Source organism: Antechinus flavipes, chromosome 6, assembly GCF_016432865.1.
Source record: "Antechinus flavipes isolate AdamAnt ecotype Samford, QLD, Australia chromosome 6, AdamAnt_v2, whole genome shotgun sequence".
Lineage (NCBI taxonomy): Eukaryota > Metazoa > Chordata > Mammalia > Dasyuromorphia > Dasyuridae > Antechinus > Antechinus flavipes.
Genome location: NC_067403.1, coordinates 166057414 through 166081229, shown reverse-complemented (window position 1 = coordinate 166081229; position 23816 = coordinate 166057414). Strand labels below are relative to the sequence as shown.

General features: G+C 35.3%; 1 protein-coding gene across 1 annotated transcript in view; it reads right to left on the bottom strand.

The window, feature by feature from the left end:
• SCARB2 (scavenger receptor class B member 2) overlaps nt 1-16307 on the bottom strand; it is a 77760-nt gene extending 61453 nt beyond the window's left edge. The window contains exon 1 of the mRNA XM_051964392.1: nt 15765-16307. Coding sequence (XP_051820352.1) covers nt 15765-15881 — 117 coding nt within the window. The 5' untranslated portion in view covers nt 15882-16307. The remainder of the gene's footprint in view (nt 1-15764) is intronic.
• Between the last annotated feature and the right edge of the window lie 7509 nt (nt 16308-23816).

Genomic DNA, 23816 nt, shown 5'->3' with positions numbered 1-23816 from the left:
AAATGTCCATCAGTGCACAAGTGCCTCATTTCATCCCAACATTGATCCTGAAGTGACAAAGAACCAGTGTTAGACCCACTCCTAAATCCGTCAGTCAACAAGCATTTGTTATGTGCCAGTCACTGTCCTAGGACTGGGGATATTTTTTTAAGCCTTTACAAGGTGGAGTCAAAAAAAAAAAAAGGACACTCTCAAGGTCTCTCTTAAGAACTCTGGAATTGATTGCATAGTTTAGGAGACATTGGCACAGGATTACCAGCATGGCGTGCCCATGTGGTGCTCTATGAGCAAAAAAGTACTGAATTATCTCAGAAGAAATGTGAGATGTGAAAAGTTAGAGTAGCTACTCCAAATGTTCATAGGGATTGTTTGTATCCAATCTGTGGCAGAGCTCATATTGATCTGATCAGCTATAATTGGACACACTGTAACTTGATTCTAACAATGATGTCATTTTGGTCAACCAACCAAGGGGTTGTCCAAGTCAACCAAGGACTTGGAATTGAAAAAGAGGTAAAAGACAGTCCCTGACTTCAAGGAGCTTACATGGGTGAAATAGCATGCAAACAAGATGTATGGGATAAATTGGAAGTAAAAATCTTGGAGGGAAGGCATTAAGATTAGCATGCCTGGGAAAGGCTCCTTGAAGACTTTAGCTCAGACTTGAAGGAAACCGTGAAGGTGAAAATGATGAAGGAAAGTGTTCCAGGCATGAGGAACCTTTTCTATTTCCTCTTAAAGTACAATGAGGATTGTGATATCAGAGTGCAAAGAGGATAACTTGACTATCATTGACAGGGGAGTTTGTTATATAAATCTTAACAAATTTATTTTTATTTTTCAGCAGTCCAAAAAAATCTAAGGATTTTCAACCTTTAATTCATCTTCATGAATTCAAATCTGGCCTCAGACACTTACTAGCTGGGTGATCCTGGGCAAATCACTTAACCTTGTTTGCCTCAGTTTTCCTCATCTGTAAAATGATTTGGAGAAAAAAAAAATGGAAAACTAATCTACTATCTTTGCCAAGAAATCCCAAATGGGATCAGAAAGAATCAAACAGGACTGAAACAATTCAACAACAACATATTGCTCAATTAAATTTTATGTTTTTCAAATGTGTGCAGTTGCTGTGGTCAATAAGATACCAATTCATTTTAAAATGCCATTATATTTACAGTCTATCAGTCATTAAGTATTTATTAAATACATACTTTATGCCAGATACTGTGTTAAGCACTGGAGATACCACAAAAGGCCAAAACAAACAAACAAAAACCATACTGTCCTTGCTTTGAAAATGCTCACAATTTCATGGGGCAGGCAAATGCAAATAACTACATGCAAACAAGTTGTACATATAAGTTGGAGATAGTCAAAAGAGGAAGACACTAGTCCTAAAGGGAGATCAGGAAAAGCTCCTTGTAGAAGAGAATTTAAGAAGGAACTTGAAAAGAAGCTGGAGAAACCATGACATATTGATGAGAAAGGAAAAAATTCCAAAAGGCTAGAAAGTATTGAACTCATAGAAATGGAATGGAGCATATATATCATTTATATCTTTCAAAAAGAACATTATTTAAGTTCATAAACAGCTTTACACAAAAGTTGTCTAACTCTGTGAATTTGGCTGTATGATTTTCAGAGCTGTACTGCTATTTTTCCAAGAATAAAGTAAAGTAAATGCCCATTGATTAGGAATGGCTTAATAAACTATCATGCACAAATGGAATAAAATATTACTGTGCCATAAGAAATAACCAATACATATAGGAGAAACATGGAAAGATTTACATAATCTAATTCACAGCAGAAACAGAAAAGCAATATATACAATAGCTACAAAAATGGAAATGAAAATAATGACAACAAAAACTCAAACTGAACCCTATAATTATAATGATCAAGCTTGGCACTAACAAAAAAGGGGATCAAATGTACCTGAAGATCTGGGAATAATGGTTTGGAACACTGCATATAACCTTAATTGATGTGTTGGTTTGTTTTGCCAAACTTATTTCTCTTCTCTTTGTTATTTTTTTCTTATAAGGAGAGGGCAAATATATTCCCTGGGGAAGTAAGCCTTGGAAATGAAGTTGATGTAAAAACAAAAAATATAATTAAAATATAACTATTGCTTTTGCTCGCAGCACCTTACTAATTCAAACAGACAAATGATGGGCCCATTATAAATACATCTGTAATAAGACAATGTCTTAGACTCTGATGACTACAATGGATGAGATTAATTAAGGCACTAGATTAATTTCTAAGATATTTTTCAGCTCCAAAATTCTATGACTCCAACTATTAAACCATTTAACTCCTCTTTTTTTACACAGCTAATCAAAGAATTCTTACATTTTATTTTTATTTTTCTCAGCTACATATAACCAAAATTTGACATTATTTTTTAAAAATAGAATTCCAAATTCTTCCTCTCTCCTTTTATTCCTCCTTCCTTGAGAAGGTAAGAAATTTGATATAGATCATACATGTGCGGTCCTACAAAACATTTCCATATCCATTCCACTTCTTAAGAATCAATGCCTTCTTTTTCTGGCAAGATAAAATACCAACTCCTCTGTTTGGTATTTATAAAGTCCTTCATAATCTGGCTTCAATACGTGTTTCTCTAGATATAACATGCCATGATTTGTCTTTGTATCTTCAATCAAACCATACATAATACCTAAAGAAAAAAGCCTTTTCCCTCCATCTCTACATCTAGAAATCCCTTCTTCTCACAGTCAAGGTTCTGTTGAAATGCCACCTTTCCTAATTCCTGCAGTTATTAATTCGCTCTTGACTTTTCATACATTATTCTTACTTAACTGAGTACACAGTCACTCCCCTCTACCTCTCTACCTTCCTATCTCCCAAACGTGGCCCCAATCAAAACTAAGAGTTTTAAATAAAGGGATTATTTTCATTTTTGTCTTTGAAATTTCTTCATCATTTAATACAGTACTCAACACACAGTAGGTGCTGAACAAATTCTTGTTGAATTGAAATGAAAGATTCCATTAAAAGAGACTAAGGAAAGTATGTTCTGATATGGAGAATGGAAGGTGAGAGAGATTAACTGAGGAAGTAATTTTGTTTCCGTGTTTAGCAGAACTTTAAGACAAGTTCAGCCAGCTTTCAGTGAAAATCATTTATTTTGTTGAGCTTCTGCTTGCTTGACTTAGAAGAAGCAGCAAGTGTACAATCTTTCAAGGAAATTGAATTAATCATCTGGAGTAGTCAGGGATTGATGATCTCTGGGACATCCATAGTCTACTGCCATAGGGCTCTCCTCTGGCTACCATGATGTTTTCTTTGTTGATGAAAAAAAAAAAGAAAAAATACCCCCTCTTTTCTTCACTGGTGTCTGAACTTATCCTTCTTTCTTTGATTTTTACCAGCTCTGCTCTCCTACTTTTGAAGAAATCCTAAGTTGCTTAGCAAGTATGTCAAGATTTAAAAATTTAAGTTTAATATTCTGAGGTATATGAGATACCTTGAAGCATAAATCAAATGCCTGTTATGTTTTTAATAAAGTACAATTAATTTAATGGAAAGAAAAAGAAAAATTATTTCATAGTCAATATCTTAAAACAATAATTTTGTGTATTTTAATGTATAATTTTAAATGTAAGTTATAATACAATTATGATTACATTCCATAAATATAATTATATTTTAATTTATAATTAGAAATTATAGTTGGAATTTTTTCCTTTCACAGACACCACATTCAATGGGTGGTTCATTGAATTCAGGAGCTAGTTCCTATCTGAACCTATATGATATTAGCTATCTCTTCTATTCATTCATTCATTCATATCCTCCATTTGTAAATTTGATCTTCATCTAAATCATAGATAAAATTGTTGAGAAAAAAAGTCCTAGAACAAACTGACAACATGCCACAGAAGTTCTTCTTTTAGATTAATGTGCCCATTAATTAATACTCTCCTGGTTGGGTTGTTCAAGCAATTAAAAATTCACTTAAGCATATTATCTTTTAAAAAATATCAGTAGATACAGATAATTCTTTTTATAAACCACAATATCCCTGTCTATTAAAAAACTAGAAAATAATCAACCTTTCATTAAAATGATAAATAGTATATACTTAAAACTAAAAGCTAGTATTACATATAATGGGAATAAACTAGAATCCTTTACAATAAAATTAGGGGTAAAGAAAGTATAACTTTTGTCATCACTTTCATTTGGTATGATACTAGAAATGTTCGAGCAAATAAGATTTTAAAAAGAAATGAAAGAAATAAGCCTAGGTAAAGAAAAAGTAAAACTATCTTGTGCTGTAGAAGAACTTAAAGAACTCTAAAATCAGCTTAAAAGATGAAAATAATAACTTCAGCAAAGTTGCAAGATATAAAATAAAGACACCCAAATCATCAACATTTCTTTATAATATCAATAAAACCTAACAGGAAGAAATGGAGAAATTTCATTTAAAAGAATGATAGAATGTATAAAATTTGGGGAAATCTATCTATCACAAGTTATCACAGATATGCATAAGAACCATATCAATATAATTAAGGGTGTAGGGAATTAGCATTTATATAGTTCCATTATAGACACTTTATAAATACAATTTCATTTGGTCCTCATAATAATTCTATAAAGTAGGTGCTGTTATTACTCTCACTTTACAGATGAGGAAATTGAGATGCAATTAAGTGACATACCCAGGGTCACATAGCTAGTAAAGGTCTGAGGCTGCATTTGAATTCAGTTTTTCTTCTAGGCCTGGCATTCTATCCACTGTGAAACCTTAATTAACTCTTTTTTTCCCTCAGAAAATTCCATAAATGCAGGCCTAAATAAATGAAGAATAGTCATTATTCATGGGTAAGATGAATCAATATAATAAAAATATTCTCCTTATATTATATATTATAGAATTGTAGAACTGGAGGGAACATTCATATTTTAGGCAATTCACATTTATGCAACATTTTAAGGTTTAAAAAGCATTTTCTTCATAACAATCCCATGAAGCAGCTGGTACAAAAGGTCCCCATTTTACAAATAATAAAATTTAGGACTGGAGAAATAAAATCCCCAACCAAGGTCATATAACTAGTTAATGACTTACTGAGACTAGAACCTGTCTTTTCCTGCTGTTACAATGCTAATTCCACAATGTTACACTGCTGGGAAGTCAGAATAAACATCCCATGCAAAAGATTACCCAATAAAGGAAAAAACCCCAGATCCCTATCCTGACCTCTAAGTCTCCTGAATCTTTCAGCACTGTCTCTATCTCAGATTGACTGGCTTTTCCTGGACTCTGGATAGACAGCTACTTCTCCTAAGTTTAGTAGAGATAAAATTGGAGTTTTTCAAAAGGGACTTTGTTTTTTATAAAAGGAGACAACAAACATCTGCAAAAGCAAGAGGAAAAATGAGATTGGTAGAGTGCAGTTTTCCAGTCTTAATTTATCTAAAATCTTGGAATTTATAGATGAGTGTGCATAAGAGTTCTCATCTTTGCCCTCCTGTCTCCTGTCCTTAGACTTAATTCTGTCCTATTAATCAAGAGAAAGTAGTTTGGATGGAGATGAGAATTGTAGTCAGAAGTTAAGACTGAAGAGAAAATAATATGAGTGAATTAAAAATATCCATAACAGAAAATTCAAATATCTCCTAGAATTTAGAAGAATATATTCATTTATTTATTCTACATGTTTTTATTATCTCCTTTCTAGATGATAGATATTATATAAAGCAGTTGAAATACAAAGATAAAAAGAAAACAGTATCTTGCCCTCAACTTATTAAAGCAATTGAAATACAAAGATAAAAAGAAAACAGTATCTTGCCCTCAACTTATACTCTATTAGGAATAAACAAAAGGCAATAATGACACATGGAATAATTTTTTTGTGGCAATTTGATTAGTATGGCATTGAATAAGTAAATTAATTTAAGTAAGATTATAATTTTTATTATATTGACTCAGCCTATACATGAACAATTAATATTCTTCCAATTTTTTTAGATCTGACTTTATTTATATAAAAAGCATTTTATAATTGTGTTCATATGGTTCCTGGATTTGTCTTGGCTAGTAGACTCCCAAGTACTTTATACTCACTGCAGTTACTTTAAATGGAATTTCTCTTTCTATCTCTTGCTGTTGAAGTTTTAATAATATATAGAAATATTGATGACTTATGTGGGTTTATTTTCTATCCTGAAACTTTGCTGAAGTTGTTTACTATTTCAACTAGTTTTCTAGTTGTTTCTCTAAATATACCATCACGTTGTTTGCAAAGAATGATAGTTTTATGTCAATTTCCTCATTGTCTCATTCAATTTATTTTTCATGTCTTATTGCTATAGCTATCATTTCCAATACAATATTTAATAATAATGGTGATAATAGGCATCCTTCGCTTTAACAATGATCTTATTGGAAAGATTTCTAGCTTGTCCCCATTACAGATAATGCTTGCTGATAGTTTTAGAGAGATACTACTTATCGTCTTAGGAGTTAATTCTTTTTTTGTGTGTTTTTAATAGGAATGAGTATTGTACTTCATCAAAAGCTTTTTCTGCATCTATTGAGAAAACTGTGACTTCTGTTGGCTTTGTTATTGATGTTTTCATAATACTGAATCAGTCCTGCAATTCCTGATATAAATTCCATATGGTCATAGTACCATATCTTTGTGATACATTGCTATAATTTCCTTGCTAGTATTTAATTTCTTGCATCCATATTCATTAAGGAAATTAGTCTATAATTTTTTTCTCTGCTTTTGCTCTCCCTGGTTTAGGTGTAAAAATAATATTTGTGTCATAAAAGATATTTATAAAACTCCTTCTTTGCCTATTTTGAAATTGTTTGTTCTTTAAATGGTTAGTAGAATTCACTTATGAATATAATGGTCTTGGAGATATTTTCTTAGGCATCTTATTTATGGCTTGTTCAGTTTCTTTTTCTAAGGTTTATTTAAGTATCCTATTTCCTTTTCTACTAAGTTGAACAATTTATACATTTGTAAATATTTCACTTAGTTTCTTAGATTTATTGGCATTAATTGGGCAAAACAATCCCTAACAATTGTTTTAATTTCATCTTCATTGCTTTTCAATTTTTGATAGAGAATAACTACGTGAGACAGTGAATAAAACATCAGGCCTAGAGTGGGGAATCTTCCCAAGTTCAAATCTGGCCTCAGATATTTACTAGCTGTGTGACCCTGAACAAGTCATTTTATCCTGTTTATCTCAGTTCCCTCATCTGTAAAATGAACTGGAGAAGGAAGTAGCAAATGACGCTAGTATTTTTGCAAAAAAACTCAAAATGAGGTCAGGAAGAATTAGACACAACTGAAATAACTCAACAAAAACAACAATTTGCTTTTCTTCTTTCTTTTGTAAATTATATTGACCAATGATTTATCCATTTTATCAGTTTTTTTTTCCCCCATAAGACCGGTTCCTATCTGTATTTACTAATTCATTGGTTTTCTTACTTTCAGTTTTATTAATCTCTCTTAGTTTTCAGAATTTCAAATTTGATGTTTAACGGATGACTTTTAATTTATCTTTTTGCTCATTTTTTAGTGGTATATCCAAATCATTGATCAATTACTTTTATCTATTTTATTGATACAAGTTTAGAGTAAACTCAGTAAGAACTTTAAATTTTCCCCTAAGTTCTAATTTGGCTGTGTCCCATAAAATTTGGTATGTTTTCTTGTCATCATTTTCTTTAATGAAATTATTTATTGTTTCTCTGATTTATTTTTTAACCCACTTATTTTTAGATTAAGGTTAGTTTCCAATTAATTTTTAATTTATGTTTCCAAGGCCTTTTACTGATTATAATTTTTATTGCTTTATGATCTGAAAAGAATCCATTTATATTTTTATTTAATATTTCTGCTTTTCTGCACTTGGTTGTGAGATTTTTATTCCTTAATAAAATATCAGTCTTTGTAAGAGTGCTGTGTAGAGCCAGAATAATCAGTTTCAATTTGATCAGTCCTACAAATCCACAAGGTTTTGGAGATATTAAAAAGATGAGTATCTAGGGAGTAATGTATGAAGGCAGACTGTGCCTTAAATGCAAGTTAATTGTCTTGCTTCACTCTTATCATGCAAATAAGGATATCCTAGACTTAAATTATTTATTATGTAGGAAATGTCTATTTTGTATTAAAGTGATTTTTTTTCTCTTTCTCCTAAACATTTAATACCAATAATAGTAGCTAGTTTTAAAATTTGCAAAGTCCTTTTATCATATTTGATATTTCCAGCAATGGGAAAGTAAGCACTATTATTCTCCCCATTTTGTAGCCATGAACACTGAAACAGGCAGAGGTTAAAATGACTCGCCCAGTCATAAATGTCTGAGGCTAGATATGAACTCAATTTTTCCTGATTCTAGGCCCAAAACTGTACTCACCATGCTGTGTAGTTGCTTGTTGATGCTTGGGGTTTTTAGCCCCAGAAATTTAGAACTTTTCCACTCTTAGCTTTACCAACCCTAGAAAAAGGGCCTGACCTTTTACTGTTCTGGAAGCTGGCCAGTGAGAAGTTATTCATTGGTCCAGCTGCAGTGCTTCTACCATCTATAGGAGCCGCCTTTTTCATCTACCCCTACAGCTTGAGCATTGATTGTTGCTGGGTTACCTGGTACTACTTTCTTTCATTTAGGTATAAAATTACCAGAAAATGATAGAAAGCTAACTTGACTGTAGAAAAAAAAATGGGGAAATAAAAATGCATATGATCCTTGAATCATTTCACCAAAATGGCCTCACTGATATTTAGGTTATTCCCATGAGATGGATGTAGATGGAGAGATGATATTGCACCCATTTAGTAAATGAGAAAATTGAGACATAAAGCAATTCAGAGCATTGCCCAACATCTTGAGAAGTCATTATGTGTGGCCAAGAATGAGAAAAAAAGGATACTGATTCTTAATATTTTATCCACTAGGCTACATGAAAGCCATTCTTAGTCCTGTTTCTCAATAGTAAAATGGATCCAAATGGAATATTCTTTATATCTGTTCAGGTTCAAGATTTTTTTTTTTTTGCTGAGGCAATTGGGGTTAAGTGACTTACCCAGAGTCACACAGCCAGGAAGTATTAAGTGTTTGAGGTCACATTTGAACTCAGATCCTCCTGATTTCAGGGCTGGTATTCTACCTATTGTGTCACCTAACTGCCCCTCAAGATTTTTTTTAATCAAGAATTTGAAAAAAGCATACATGGGATGCTTGCCAAATGAGCAAATATTCCTCCTCCTTCTCTTCACCACCTCTTATTCTCTCCTCTTTTTCTTCCCTTCCTCCTCCTCTTCCTCTCCTTTTCTTCTTCCTTTTTCTCATTCTCTTCCCCTCCTCCTTTTCCTTTCCTCCTTTTTCTCTTTCTATTCCTCCTTCTTCCTCCTATTTCTCTTCCTCTCTTTCTCCAAATAAATGGTTAACACGTTGGATGACAGCATCAAGATTCGAAAAGATTTCAGCAGATAGTAAGATCATCAAAGGTAAAAAGATAAAAAAAAATTTAAATAGCAGTACAAGTCTTATTCTTGGATTAAAAAGGACCAAATTTCATAAGTATATCACAGAAATAAGGAAAAGGGAATAAGCATTTATATAATGTTTATTACGTGCCAGTCACTGAACTAAGCACTTTACAAAGATTGGGAAAGTGTGCTTTTATAACAATAATGTGGCCACATGACAAAGTTTTGGGAGAACAACGATGAGGTGAAAAGATTGTGAAAAATCACAATGAGGCATTCTCCCTGCCTAAAGGCACCTTTACCAATGAGTAAAGGTCATAAACAAAATCCAAATATGATTTTGTGACATATTTTGGGAAGAAGCAATTTTTAGGGACAGAAGGAAGGGGGAGAAACCAGGAGAGAGCTGAAGATAAGGGATGTTGAAGGAATCCAGGAGTTAGGGAGATGCTTGAGGGATAAAACTGGGGGCAGGGAGGTGTTTGAAGGATAAAATCAGGAAGAGATTGAAGAGATACTTCATGGAAAAGGACAAAGTCAGAGGAGAGCTAAAGAAACAAAATAAGGAGAGATTTGGGGAAATGGTTCTCAGAGTGAATTAAGGGATTTCAGTCTTAAGGAGAGGACAAGCTGGCTTGAGTTCCCATCAACAATTATTATAAAAAAGATCTAGTAGTTTCAGAGGGCCAAAGCTCAATGTGAGACAAAAGAAATGACACAGCAACCAGAAAAATCCCAAGTGACCTTAAACTGTATAAGGGAATGTGGTACCCAGAAAATGGGAGACAATTGTGTTTGGCTCTCTGCCTGGATCAGACTACTTAAGATGTACTTTGTGCAGTTCTGAGTTCCAAATTTTAAGCAAGACATTGACAAACTAGAGAATACTCAGATCACAGTGGTGGAAAATGCAAATTCCCTAATGCACTTGACATTGTAGCTTGCAAAACTGTATACTTCAAGATTTCATAAACTAGAAATAGAACAAGGGTTCTATTATTATAATTAGGGGTTAAGAAGACCAGGGATGATTTGTCTGGAAAAAAAGATGTAGGACAGATTATGATAGCTGTGTTTAAGGATTTTTTTTTTTTTTAACATGAGACAAGGCTTATTCTCCTTGGCCTCAGAAGGCAAAACTAAGAACAATGACTGAAAGTAAAGAGACGGAAATTTCAGCTTTGATAAAAGATGCTAAATATAAGACTGATCCTAAAGTAAAATGAATTATTTTGGGAAATAGTGGATCTTTTAGAAGAAGTTAGATAAATATTTGCTGGATATATTATGTCAGGAATTCCCTAATTGATCTTGGGATAGTTTGAAAATTCAGATCTATGATTATAAGTGGATATTTGTAGAGAAAAAGGAAGGATGTAAAGGCAGGCTTCTTAGTTGTCCTTTAACATTTTAACTTCAATGGGTCCAAAATAGATTTTATGATCTTTCTTCAAAAGCAACTTCTCCAAATATCCTTATTTCTCCTCCTCCTCCTCCTCTTCCTCCCTCTTTTTCTCCTCCTCCTACACCTCTCCTCCTCTTCCTTTCTCCCTTTCTTCCTCTTCCTTCTTCCTCATTTTCTCCATTCTCTTCCCCTTGTTCTCTTCCTCCTCTTCTTCTCTCTCCTTTTCCTCCTTTTCCCCTCCTCCTCTTCTTTTCCTTCTTCCCTTCTCTTCCCCTCCTCCTTTTTCTTCTTCTATTCTTCTTCCTTCTCCTATTTCTTCTCTCCTCTTTCTCCACTCACAATCCAATCCCACTATTAAAAAAATAATGAGAGCTTCTCCAGCCAACTTCACCTCCAACTACCCTTAAGGCAGTGTGATCTCCCCATCCATGAAATTTAATTGGACTCTAAATCTGTCCTCTCTCTAATTCATCCTCCAGATTAATTGCCAAACTGCCTTTCCCAAAACAAATCTATTGCCCCAGGAGAAAATGCAAACTTCTCAATGTACTTGACAATGCACCTTGAGAAATTGTACTTCAAACAAAATATTCCATGTCCATATAGCTTCCAGATTTACAACCAGAGTTGTAAACTCCTTATCTGGAATGAAATCTTTCCTCATCTTCACTTCTAAGAATTCCACCATAATTCTCTAATGAAGGGCTTGAGGGCCACTTCCAAAATTAGACCTTTTCTAATTCCCCAATTGTCAATACTTTCTCCTCATGAAATTACTCCATAGCATTCCTTATTTATTTCTGTACTTGGAATAGATAGAACACAAACTTCTAGAGGGCAGAGATTGTTAGATTCCTTTCTTCCTATCCCAATACCTAAAACACTGTTGTGAACATAGTAGGGCCTTAATATGCTTATTGAAATGCACAATGAAAATATGTAAATTATTGTCAGTTCAGTCAGTCCTCAAAGCACAACAGTCCACATTTCATAAAATGTCATGGAACTGGGCATGAATATGTAAAAATAATGAGCATTGAATTAGAGCTGGAGGGACTGATGTTACTCTAGTTTCTAAACTCCCTGAAGACTGGGATTAGCTTTTTTAAACTTTGAACCCCATCTAAGGCCTTATAGGAGTCACTTAATCCTAGTTCTGATATTTGTCAGTTAGGCAACCGAAAGTATTTAAAGTGCCTTCTACAATCCAAGCACTGTCTAAGTTCTAAGGATTCAAACACAATAACCATACTTATCCATAAGCCTTTTCTGCAAAATGAAACTAATACCTTTATTTGGGCCTTGCCCATCTCACAGGATTGTTATGAATCAAATGATTTGTATTTTTAAAATACTATGATAGAAGGGCAAGCATGAACTTTACTCTCATTGGAACTGACTTGAAGAAGGAGTAACACACACTCAATTGGCTGTTGAAATTTATCTTATCACAAAGGAAAGTAGGAGAGGAAAGGAATAAGAGAAGGGGGACGGAGCTGATAAAAAGGAAAGCAGACTGGGGGAGGTAAAAGTCAGAAGGAAAACACTTAGAATAAGCAGAGTGAAAGGAGAGAGGGGAAATAGGATGGAGGGAAATCATGACTGTGAAAAAAACATTTTTAATAGCAAGTTTTTCTGATAAAGACTTCATTACTCATAATAAAAATGGAGTCAAAATTATCAAAATAAGAGCCATTGCTCAAATGATAGTCAATAGATATGAACAGGTAGTTTTTAGTCAAAATAATCAAAGCTATCTATACTTATATGAAAAAATGTACTAAATCACTGTTGATTAGAGAAATGCAAATTAAAACAACTCTGGGCTTCCACCCCACAACTATTGAATTAACTAACATGACAGAACAGGAAAATAACAAATGTTGGCAAGGATGTGGGAAAATTCAAACATTAATGCAATGTTGAAGTTGAATACTGATTAAACCATTCTGAAGAACAATTTGGAATTACGTCTAAAGAGCTATAAAACTATGCATAGTCTTTGACCAAGCAATATCACTACTAGGTCTGTATCAAAAAGATATGAAAAAAAAGGAAAAGGACCTATATGTACAAAACTATTTATGGCATTTCTTTTAGTGGTGGCAAAGAATTAGAAATTGAGATTTCTATCATTTGTGCTGTAAGAATAATGAGCAGGCTGGTTTAGAAAAGCCTAGAAATATTTAAATCAACTGATACAAAGTAAAATAAGCAAAATTAGGAGAACACTGCACATAGCAAAAGCAGCATTGTATGATGATCTCTGTAAATAACTCAGCTATCCTCAGGAATACAGTGGATATTTCACAATTGTTTAGATTGTGAAAGGACTTTTGATGAAAGGTGATGTCCATCTCCAGAGAAAGAACTGATGGAGACAATGCAAATTGAAGATACTTTTTCTTTATGTTTCTTGGGATTTTTTGTCTGTGTTTACTTTTACAGCATGACTTATATGGAAATATATTTTGCATGTCTAAACATGTGTAAGCCATGTCGAATTCCTTGTCTTCTCAATGAATTAGGTAGAATTTGAAACTCAAAATTTGAAAAAATGAATCCTAAACTTGTTTTTACATGTAATTGGGAAAAATAAAATATTAAATAAAAACTACAATAGGAGATATTTAACAGTGGTTGAGTCAAATTAAAAAATGAAAGATTAAAAAATTCAAAATATTATGATAATATTTATTGAATTAAACTGAAACATGGGAGACCAAAAATTCAATAACTGGACTAAGTCCTTTAAAAACTCCTTATGAAGTACCTAGTAGAATTTCCACCCCTGACTAGTAACTAGTCATGTAACTAGGATGGACAATCAAGGCTTTGCTCCAGATTGCCAACACTGATACTGTTTCGGTTGCTAGACTTCCTCTGTTCCTTCTCTTAAACCTGGCTACTTCTGCCCATTCTTCCTATCACTTCCTATCCTGGAGCCTGACTTCCCTCATATTTCATGCATATCACCAGCTAGAAAAAATATTGCCAGATAATAGATACTGGACAGATGCTCTTGGGGCTTCTCTTCAAGAAAAGCCCCATCAAGAATAATTCTCAAAAACAACCAAACATCTCTTGAGCCTACTTATAAAGAAAAGGACCCAATGAATATAAGATTTTCCAGTTTCTTTAAGAAATATCTCCTAAAAAATTCCCATGTGCAATGTGTCAGTAAAGTATTTGCTACAACAAGTCTGGGGAGGTTTTGAGGGCTGGAAAGAGGAAGTTAGAAACCGAAGTTTGAAGCCCAAACTTCATAGACTAGACACCTGATTACAATCTGCTAACATGACTTCTCTGAAGAAATCATGGAAACACTGATTTAGAGCAGAGAGGGACCTTAGAGGTCATCTAATCAGCTCTTTTATATGAAGGATGAATAAACTGATATTCAGATAGGATAAGTGATTTGTGCAAGATAAAAGACAGTTTCCTTGTATAATTTTTGATCTATTAAGGTTGAGGGGGAGATGAGAAATACTTATGCTACATACCTCACAGAGTGCCTTGGCAACAGCACACTGCTAGACTTGAAGTCAGAAAAAATTAAGTTCAAATCCCATATTAATTACTTAATAGAGCCACTGGACAAGGCACAACCCCTCTGGGACTCACCTCAAGTAAAATGAAGGGATTGGTCTTAATGAACTGGAAGAACCTTTCCAGTTCTAAAGTTATATTCTTGTGAAATCCTGGGTTTTGCAAACTCTAGACCATGCATTTGAATCAAGAAGTTTATGCTTGAAGGAAAATGAGTTTTGATCAAGAGTCACAAGGAACACTGGATCAAAGCAGCCTAAAGTTGACCAAAGATAGGAACAGTTAACTCAGGCAGGCAGTCAACAGACAAGAAGAATGGACAGAAGTCCTCCCTCGCTTTCCGTTGGCCAAGAGGAGGAGTCAGCTTTGCAGCCCCACGTCCCAGTTCTACTGGATTGCATTGGGGCAGAATCTCAGCTGGTCTGTTCATTTCCCACTCCACCCCATTCACCCTTCCCCCAATCTCCCGACAAAAACAAGAATACACTAACTAGTGTTCTGAACCTCCCCCCCCTTCCCTCACCCCAAGTTGAAAGGCCTGTTAGCCACCAGAACAACCGCAGTCACGGTGCTGGGTTTTGATTTCGTTCTTTTGTTGTTTTTTTGGTTTCATGTAAGCTGACGTTAGGGTAGGAGAGAAGAGAAGTGCTGTAGTGGGGGGGGGGGGTTGAGGGGGGGAAGGAGGAGAGACGGGGAAAGGGGGGAAGATTCGCAGACCCGAGAGAATGAACGGATGCTTTCCGGAAAAGTGTAAAACACACATTTCTGTTTACCCCTACTACTACCCTTAGCTGCAATGAGTCTGACTTAATGACTAACCCCAAGATGAGAGCGGACAAAAGAGAAGAGGACCGACCCTTGGATGTCCCTCATAATCCATCCTTCCCCAATATACTTCAGCTGCTTGCCACAGAGAGACTCCCCCGAACGAGGATAGAGAGTCGTATCCTATAATGGAACTGCAGCTTCGGAAAGAGAAGGAAGAGGAGTGAGTGTGTGTGTGTGTGTGTTTGTGTGTGTGTGTGTGTGTGTGATCAAGATCTGGGGACCGAGGGACACTCCCGTCTTCTACAGAAGCGGCAGCAGCAGTAACACTAGCAAGAGGGAGTGAGGTACCAGTATCGAGTCACATCGTACTCCTTACAAAAGAGCATGGGAGTGGGAAGCACCAGAACCTGGGACTGGAGGGACATTCACTTCCTTACAGGGGAACAGGCTGTGGGGCGCCTTTCGGGGTCCCTCTGATTAGCCCATCACTTCACTTCACGGCCCAGCGCGCCCATCTCATCTCACCCACCTGCTCAATCGCTTGGTCCACAGCCTTCTGGAACACACGGGCCACGAGCAGCGTGACACTGCAGACCAGCAGGAGCAGGGACAGCGTCCCCACCGCGTAGAAGCAGCACTTGGCCATTGCCGGGGCGCCAGGAGCTAGCTGCCCGCCGCGAGCAGCCCAAACCGCTGCGTCCTCGGAGCCCAATGGCTGGGAGCGGGATGGAGCCCGGCCCCTTCGATCCTCGCTGACCTCGCGCAATGACCTCGCCTACGCTCTCTGGTCCGGCCTGGCAGGCTAAGCTTGGCGGAGCTGAGCTGGCGTTTCAGGGAGCCCCGGGGGATGAGCTGCAGGGTGGCGGGGACCAAGCACGTCTGTGTTCTTGGTTTCGGTTTCCTAAAAAAGCCCTGATAAAAAGGGGATGATCCGCATTCCCAATGAACTTGCAGGAGGCGGGCAGCAGGCCAGCGCTGCAGCTTGGCCCGGCTTGGCCCGGCCGCCTTCCGCCGGCTGCAGACACCAGAGAGAGGGTAGCAGGCAGCGAGCGGAGGCTGTGCCCCGAGCAGCAGCTAGGGCGGCGGCGGGGGAGGGCCGGAGGCGGGCGGGGAGGGAGCCTGGGAGGCTGAGCTTTCAGTCATGTGCCCCGCAGTGACGGCTTCTGGGGCGTGCGGGCAACTAAGCACCTTCTCAGGGCCACTGGGACTAGCCGCTAAGTATTGCGTACCCTGGCTACCAGGCTGCCCCCCGACTGTCCCATCCGAGGGCTCCAACCTCGGGGACCCCCGCTGTGCCGGAGGATTGAACAAAGAGCCGTGGGCGTGGCTCTTGGAGGAGAAAAGGGGGTGCTGTGACCAACTGCCCACATCCTCCTTCCTCACGACTTTTACTTTTATACTTAGGAACACAGGTCCTAAAATGCTATTTTGCAGAGACTCGGAATTGGTAGAAAGTCTTTCCTTACCCGGGAATTTTTTATAATAAAGAAACCACTGATCCAGTATCTACCTCTAACCTAGAATCAATAAATCCTAAATGTAGAAGTAATAGGGTCCTTAGATAAGGACGTTAAAGGAGGGAAGGAGGGAGGGAGGGAGGAGGGAAGAAGGAAGGAAGGAAGGAAGGAAGGAAAAGAAAGAGAAAAAGAAAAAGGGAGAAAGAAAGAGGAAGGAGAAAGGAGGGAAGGAAGGAAGGATTTGAATTTATTTCACATATTGATATATATATATATGAGAGAGAGAGAGAGAGAGATCATCTAGTCAGAAATCCTAGTATATCAAATCCCTCAGACTCACCCTCTTTAGGGGTTGTCTTGTCAAAAATCCCAATTATGTCCTTGAGGTTAAATTTTCCCTATAAAATCTATTTATGGGCCATCGCATGGCTGCTACCTTCCTTGGGGTCAGTCCACCATGGCAACTCTGCTTCTTGATGTCTTTCTCCTTATCCCTCCCTCATACTGTGTGGAATTTTCTCTACTCCAGTTTCTCAACCCCCATTTTCCTCCTAATGGCTAACTCTTTCAGGATGCTAAGTCCCTTTCAGGATTTAGTGTGCCAGCTAAAGATCTCCAATCTCATAGGGTGCTCTCTTTCTAATGGACAATTGTGAGTTCCACTGAGTCTTTCATCTGCTCTTCCAATTCTATTTCATATTTATCATTTCTGGTGTCTATTGGATCCCTTAATTTTTGTCTATAACCTATTCCTCTAAATAAATCTACCTTTTGTTAAAGATAATGGCCATTGTGTATTCTTCACATGACGGAATTCCAACTTTTGGTGCCTATCATCATCTGGTGTCTACATCACCCTCATCATATATGTACAGTGCCTAGCATGTAATGTGTTTAAAATGTTTTTAATTGATTGATAACTATAAATAACTATAAAGCACAATAATATGTAAGTGCTGGAGAAAGGTGCAATGTATTATTGGAGGATGGTTGATGATCAGAAAGAATGCTTTCCCTGTGGTTTAATCTAATTTTCTTCTGCTAGGAATGGGACTGGAAAGATTATTATAATTGCCAATATTATCATTCATACTGTATTACTGTAGAGGGCAGTACCATCATCTTAGTCCCTCAAGTTCACAATCTATGAGTTGTCCTGTATTCCCCACTATCTCTAATCCCTACACTTGTATCCCTGTTGCCAAAGCCTGCCCATTTCATCTTTGCAGCACCTCTTCAAGATGTTCCTCCTTTTCTGCTTTAACACTCTAGAACAGACCCACAATATTTTATGCCTGGATAATTGCAAAATCCTTTTGATGGTCTATGCATCTCAAATCACCCCCCAACTTGTATTCTATTGAGCCATTTAGATGATTTCTTTTAATAGGCTGAGAATCTACTCTTTTATTCAATAAACTGCAGTGACTCCTATCACTTTTAGAAACAAATGCAAAATGATACTTTGTTTGATTCTCCTGCTATCATTAGAGTCTTCTCTCACTTAAACAACTTAATCCTAAGGAGTTAATGCATTAAAAATGAACAAATCATGGAAACTACAAATAATTTCATTAAAATAATAACAACAATGAGATAACATACCCAAAATCTGGGCAATCCAGACAAAGCAATCTTTAGAGGAAATTTTGTTCTCTAAATACTTTTACTAGCAAGAGACATAAAAAACAGATCAATAAACTGGATGAGCAATTTAGAAATTCTGAAAATCAAAGAAGAGATTAGTAAAATTGAAAGCAAAAAAAATTGATTTAATGAATAAAGCTAGGAGTTATGAAAAATAAAATAAGATGAAAAGCAAATTACTAGTATTAAAAATGAAAAAGTTCACAATAACTGAACCAGATATAGATTTTATTTTTATATCTTTAAAAAATAGATTTTTTTTCATTATTTCCCCCCAAATGTAAAAAAATTTACCATTCATTTTAAAAACCTTTTTTTGCATTCCCAATTTTTCTTTTTTTTTTTTTTTAAAGCTTTTTATTTACAAGTTATATGCATGGGTAATTTTACAGCATTGACAATTGCCAAACCTTTTGTTCCAATTTTTCCCCTCCTTCTGCATTTCCAATTTTTCACTTCCAACCTCTCCCCTTCCTTAAGAAGGCAACAATCTATATCAATAATATGTACAAAATCATACAAAATCTACCTCCATATTAGGTATGTTACAAATGAAAACAGACAAAAAAATCAAGAAAAATAAAGTAAACAACAGATACTTCAATATGCATTCAACATTTATCAATTCTGTCTCTGAAGGTGGATAGCATTTTTCATCATGTAGTCTTTGGAATTGTCTTAAGTCTTTCATATTTGATCATTGTTACAATATTGCTGCTACTGTATACAATGTTCTCCTGATTCTGCTCACTATATTTTGCATGAGAACTTATAAGTTTTCCCAGGCCTTTCTGAAAACATCTTGCTCATCATTTCTTATAGACATAATAGTATTCCATTACTATTGTACACCACAACTTGTTCAGTCATTTTCCCATTAATGGATATACTCTCAATTTTGAATTCTTTGTCATCTCACACACACACACAGCTGCTAGAAATATTTTTGTGTATATAGGATCTTTTCTTTTTTCTTTAATCTCTTTGAGATATGGATCTAGTAGTGATGTTGCTTGGTCAAAATTATACACAGTTTTATAGGCTTTTGGGCACAGTTCCAAATTGTTCTCCAGAATAGCTGGATCAGTTCACAACTCCACCAACAGTACATCAGTGTTCCAATTTTTCTTCACTGCACCACCTAGCTGCCCCTTTTTTTCTAATTCTACTGTGTGTGTGTGTGTGTGTGTGTGTGTGTGTGTGTGTGTGTGTAGTAGAGATAAGATGAACTTCCAGCAGCTGTGTGTAGTAGAGATGAAGTGAAGAGCTTCCAAGAATGTTTAAATTCCTCTTCTATATTTTAGTTTCTCTAGGTCTCTGTGACTTGCATAAGTAAGTTGAGTAGTAGCTAATATGTACTAGGATTTTAGATACATGTATTTGCACTAGATAAGGTGAGATCTTTCAAGACAGTTGTGAAAATTGAGTAAGGCTTCATCTATCTCAAAGTTTGAGTAAGCCTGAAGGACTTTAAGTATTAAGTCAAAGGAATACTTAAAGTCTCCTCCCTGCTATCCCCTCCCTGTTATCCCCCTAAGGGCATACTTAAAAGTCCCCTTCTTGTTATCCTCCCTATTTCAGAATATGGGCAACTATGTACTTATTGGTCAAGTTCAATTTCCTGGGTAGTTTCTGCATTTAGAATGTAAGATCCTCAGCCAATAAGAATGAGGGTCAGTGGTGGGAGGGGAATTTGCATTAGGGATTAAAAGCCTCTACCCTGCCCCCTATGGTGCTTCCTCCCTTAATTGTCTGCTGGATGGGTAGGATGCCTGGGAGAGAACATATAATAAACTTTGCTTTGCTTCTAGAGATCTATCCAGTCTTTTTTTATTAATGGTTTCTGATCCACACATATTTAACCTAGAATGATGACGTTTATCACAGTCAAGTTATCAATGTTTAGACAACTAGTTGCTTGATGTATGATTCCTCCCAGAACTAGGGAATCTGCTGTTTTGGGCATGAATAACATCCAATTAAGGGGTGGGGGAGGCACCTATCTCTTAATGTTCTCCAACTCATGATGTAATCCTTTGTAACTAAAACCTATAAAAACTGTATACCTTATCCCCTTCTTTATCCCTTCTAGCATGAGCTCTCTCTCTTTCCCTCTCCTGGTGGAATTGCTCGTTCTCATGAGAATTAATAAAACAACTTTTCTGCTTTTTACTTCGAGAGGTCTCTGAGTAGTCATTTTTGGATAGGACTTTCTATCCCTCACACTACAAAATAATTTTTGATAGCTTGACTAGTATGTTAATAAATAAAATAATTTAGATAAGATTATCATTCTTATTATATTGCCTTAACCTACCCATAAACAATATTTCTTCAATTGGTTGAATAGCTTTATTTGTGTAAAAATAATTTATTGTTTATTATTATTATTATTATTTGTCTCTATTTGTATGAAAAGTATTTTGTAATTGTGTTCATACAGTGCCTGGATTTGTCTTTGGGTAGATTGCCAAGTATTTTATATTGTCTTTAGTTATTTTAAATGGAATTTTTTTTCTGTTGAATTTTATTAGATTTTTGCTCAATAATATACTGATAAAACTGAGAATCTAAGTGAAATGAATGAATATTTACAAAAATATAAACTGTCCAGATTAACAGAAAAGAAATAATTCTGATGATTGAGGCAGAAAACTTATTGTGCACCAAAGGTCAAGGTGGCCTCGATACTCTATCTCAGCAAAATCCCATAGCTTAGCATAAGGTGGGGTGAGGTTATATCCTGCAACTTTGCTAAAGTTCATTGTTTCGACTAGTTTTTAAGTTGATTCTCTAAGGTTCTCTAAGCACACCCTTATATTGTAGGCAAATAATGATAGTTTTATTTCCTCACTTCCTATTTTTATTTCAATTTCTTTTTTTATGTCTTATTACTATGACTAGAATTTGTAGTATAATATACTATTTCAATAGTAATGAAAATGCTTTACTTTTGATCTTATTGGGAATGCTTCAAGTTTATCCCCTGTACAGATAATGTTTGCTTTTGATTTTAGATAGATTCTTTTTAGAAAGGACCCATTGATTCCTATGCTTTCTTGTGTTTTTAGTAGGAATTGGTGCTATATTTTGTCAAAAACTTTTTCTGAATCTATTCATATAATCATATGATTTTTGTTGGTTTTGTTTTTGTTTTGGTCAATTGTGCTGATAGTTTTTCTAACATTGAACCAGGCCTGAAATTCCTGGTATAAATTCTATCTAGTCATATGTTGAGGTCTAGATTTGAGGTACCTAAATGAAATTAGGGTTTAGTTAAGGTCTAGTGGCAGGTTTGGGGTACGGGGAGTCAAGCAAAGCTCCCCTGCAACCCCCTTGGATATGGTGGTAAATGGGGTCTAGTAGTGGCGCGAGTTCTCAATAAAAGCATTTATTGGCCCGAGAACTAGATTGATAAAAGAGGTTTATTATTGGGTAAGCAAGGTTAAAGTATAGGCAAAGGTAGAGATAAGGAGGGCACTGGACAGATGATCCTCACATGGCTAGCATGTTTGGAATCTTTAAGGTTCCCAGCATGGCCTTTTTATAATAGGAGACTTAGCTCGAGGGGCTTTTGGGTGTAGCCCCAAAGTTGGCTCAGATCCGGGTGGGGCTGGGACAGGTCCGGATCTTCTATTGGAATTCAAAGGCATCAGGATTTGTGAGTCAAAGGGTAATTACGTTCACCAGGAGGGGATGGGAATCTAGAAACTAATCTTTCCCACATCAATAGTGTGTGATCTTTGTGATATATTGCTGTGATTTCCTTTGCTAGCATTTTATTTAAAATTTTTGCATGAATATTCATTAAGGAAATTGGTCTAAAATTTTTTTTCTCTGCTAGTTGAGAAGAAGAAAACCAATACCTGGTTGAGGTATCAAAACCATGTTTGTATCATTAAAGGAACTTGTTAGGATTTCTTCTTCAAAATAGTTTACATAGCATTGAGATTAATTATGCCTTAAATGTTTGCTAGAATTCACTTGTAAATCCATCTGGTGGTCCAAGAAACTTTTTCTTAAAGAATTACTTCATTTATGGTTTATTCAATTTTATTTTCTCAGATACACTTATTTAAGTATTCCATTTCCTTTTCTGTTAATCTGGAAGTTTATGTCTTTGAAATATTTATCCTTTTCACTTAGATTGTCAATTTTATTGGCACATAATTGAGCAAAAAACTTCTAGTAATTGTTTTAATTTCATCTTCATTAGTGGTACATTCACTCTTCATTTTTGATACCAACAATTTGGTTTTCTTCTTTTTAATCAAATTGACCAATGGCTTGTATATTTTATTAGTTATTTATTTTAAAAAATCTCCTTATTTTATTTATTAGTTTAATTTTTTTATTTCAATTTTATAATCTTTCTTTTGATTTTCAGGATTTCCATGTTAGTATTTGAGGATTTTTAATTTATGTTTTTCCTAGTTTTTTTTTTTTTAGTTGCGTGTCCAATTTATTAATCTGTTTTTTTTTTCCTATTTTTGAGGTAAGCATTTAGAGATGTACACTTCTTCCTAAGTACTGCTTTGACTATGTTCCACAAATTTTGAAATGTTGTCTTATTGTTATCATTATGTTCTTTGATCCACTCATTATTTAGGATTAGATTGTTTAGTTTCTTTTTAAAATTCAATTTTATTAATTTATTTTTGTTCCAATATAAATTTCAGACTATCTCTCTTTCTCTCTCCATACTGCACTACAGAAGGCCACCATTTAAAATATACACATATATGTATGTATGTATAGACATATATGAAAAACTATACTGTGCATATTTCTATTTATCCAGTTTTGTTTTTTTTTTCTCTGTAGGCATATAGCATCTTTCTTCACAGGTCTTTTGTAGTTGATTTGAATATTTATAATAATGAGAATAATTTAGTCATTTATTGTTATTCTTCAAACAATATTGCTGTTACTGTATACAATGTTCTCTTGTTCTGCTCAGTTCACTCTCCATTATTTCATGCAAGTCTTTGAAGACATGGGTCTTCCTAAAATTAACCTGCTCATCATTTTTTATTGAATAATATTATTCCATCAGAATCATATACCACAACTAGTTTAATGGGCATCCATTTAATGTCCAGTTCTTTGCCACCAAAAAGAGAGGTACTATAAATATTTTAGAACATATAGGTTCTTTTCCTTTTTTTGCTGATCAATAGACCTAATAGTAATATTTTATTGTTGAGTCAAAGGGTATACACAAAGAGTTATAAAACTCTATAAAACCAAAATGATTGAATCAGTTCACAATTCCACCACAATGTATTAATGCCCCAATTTTTTCAAACCCCCTCCAAACTTTATCATTTTCCCTTTCTATCATTTTAGTCATTCTAATAGGTATGAGATGACTTCTCAAAGTTGTTTTAATTTGAATTTATTTAATTAATATTTAGATTTTTATATGATTAAATATAGCTTTGTTTTCTTCATTAAAATTACCTGCTTATATCCTT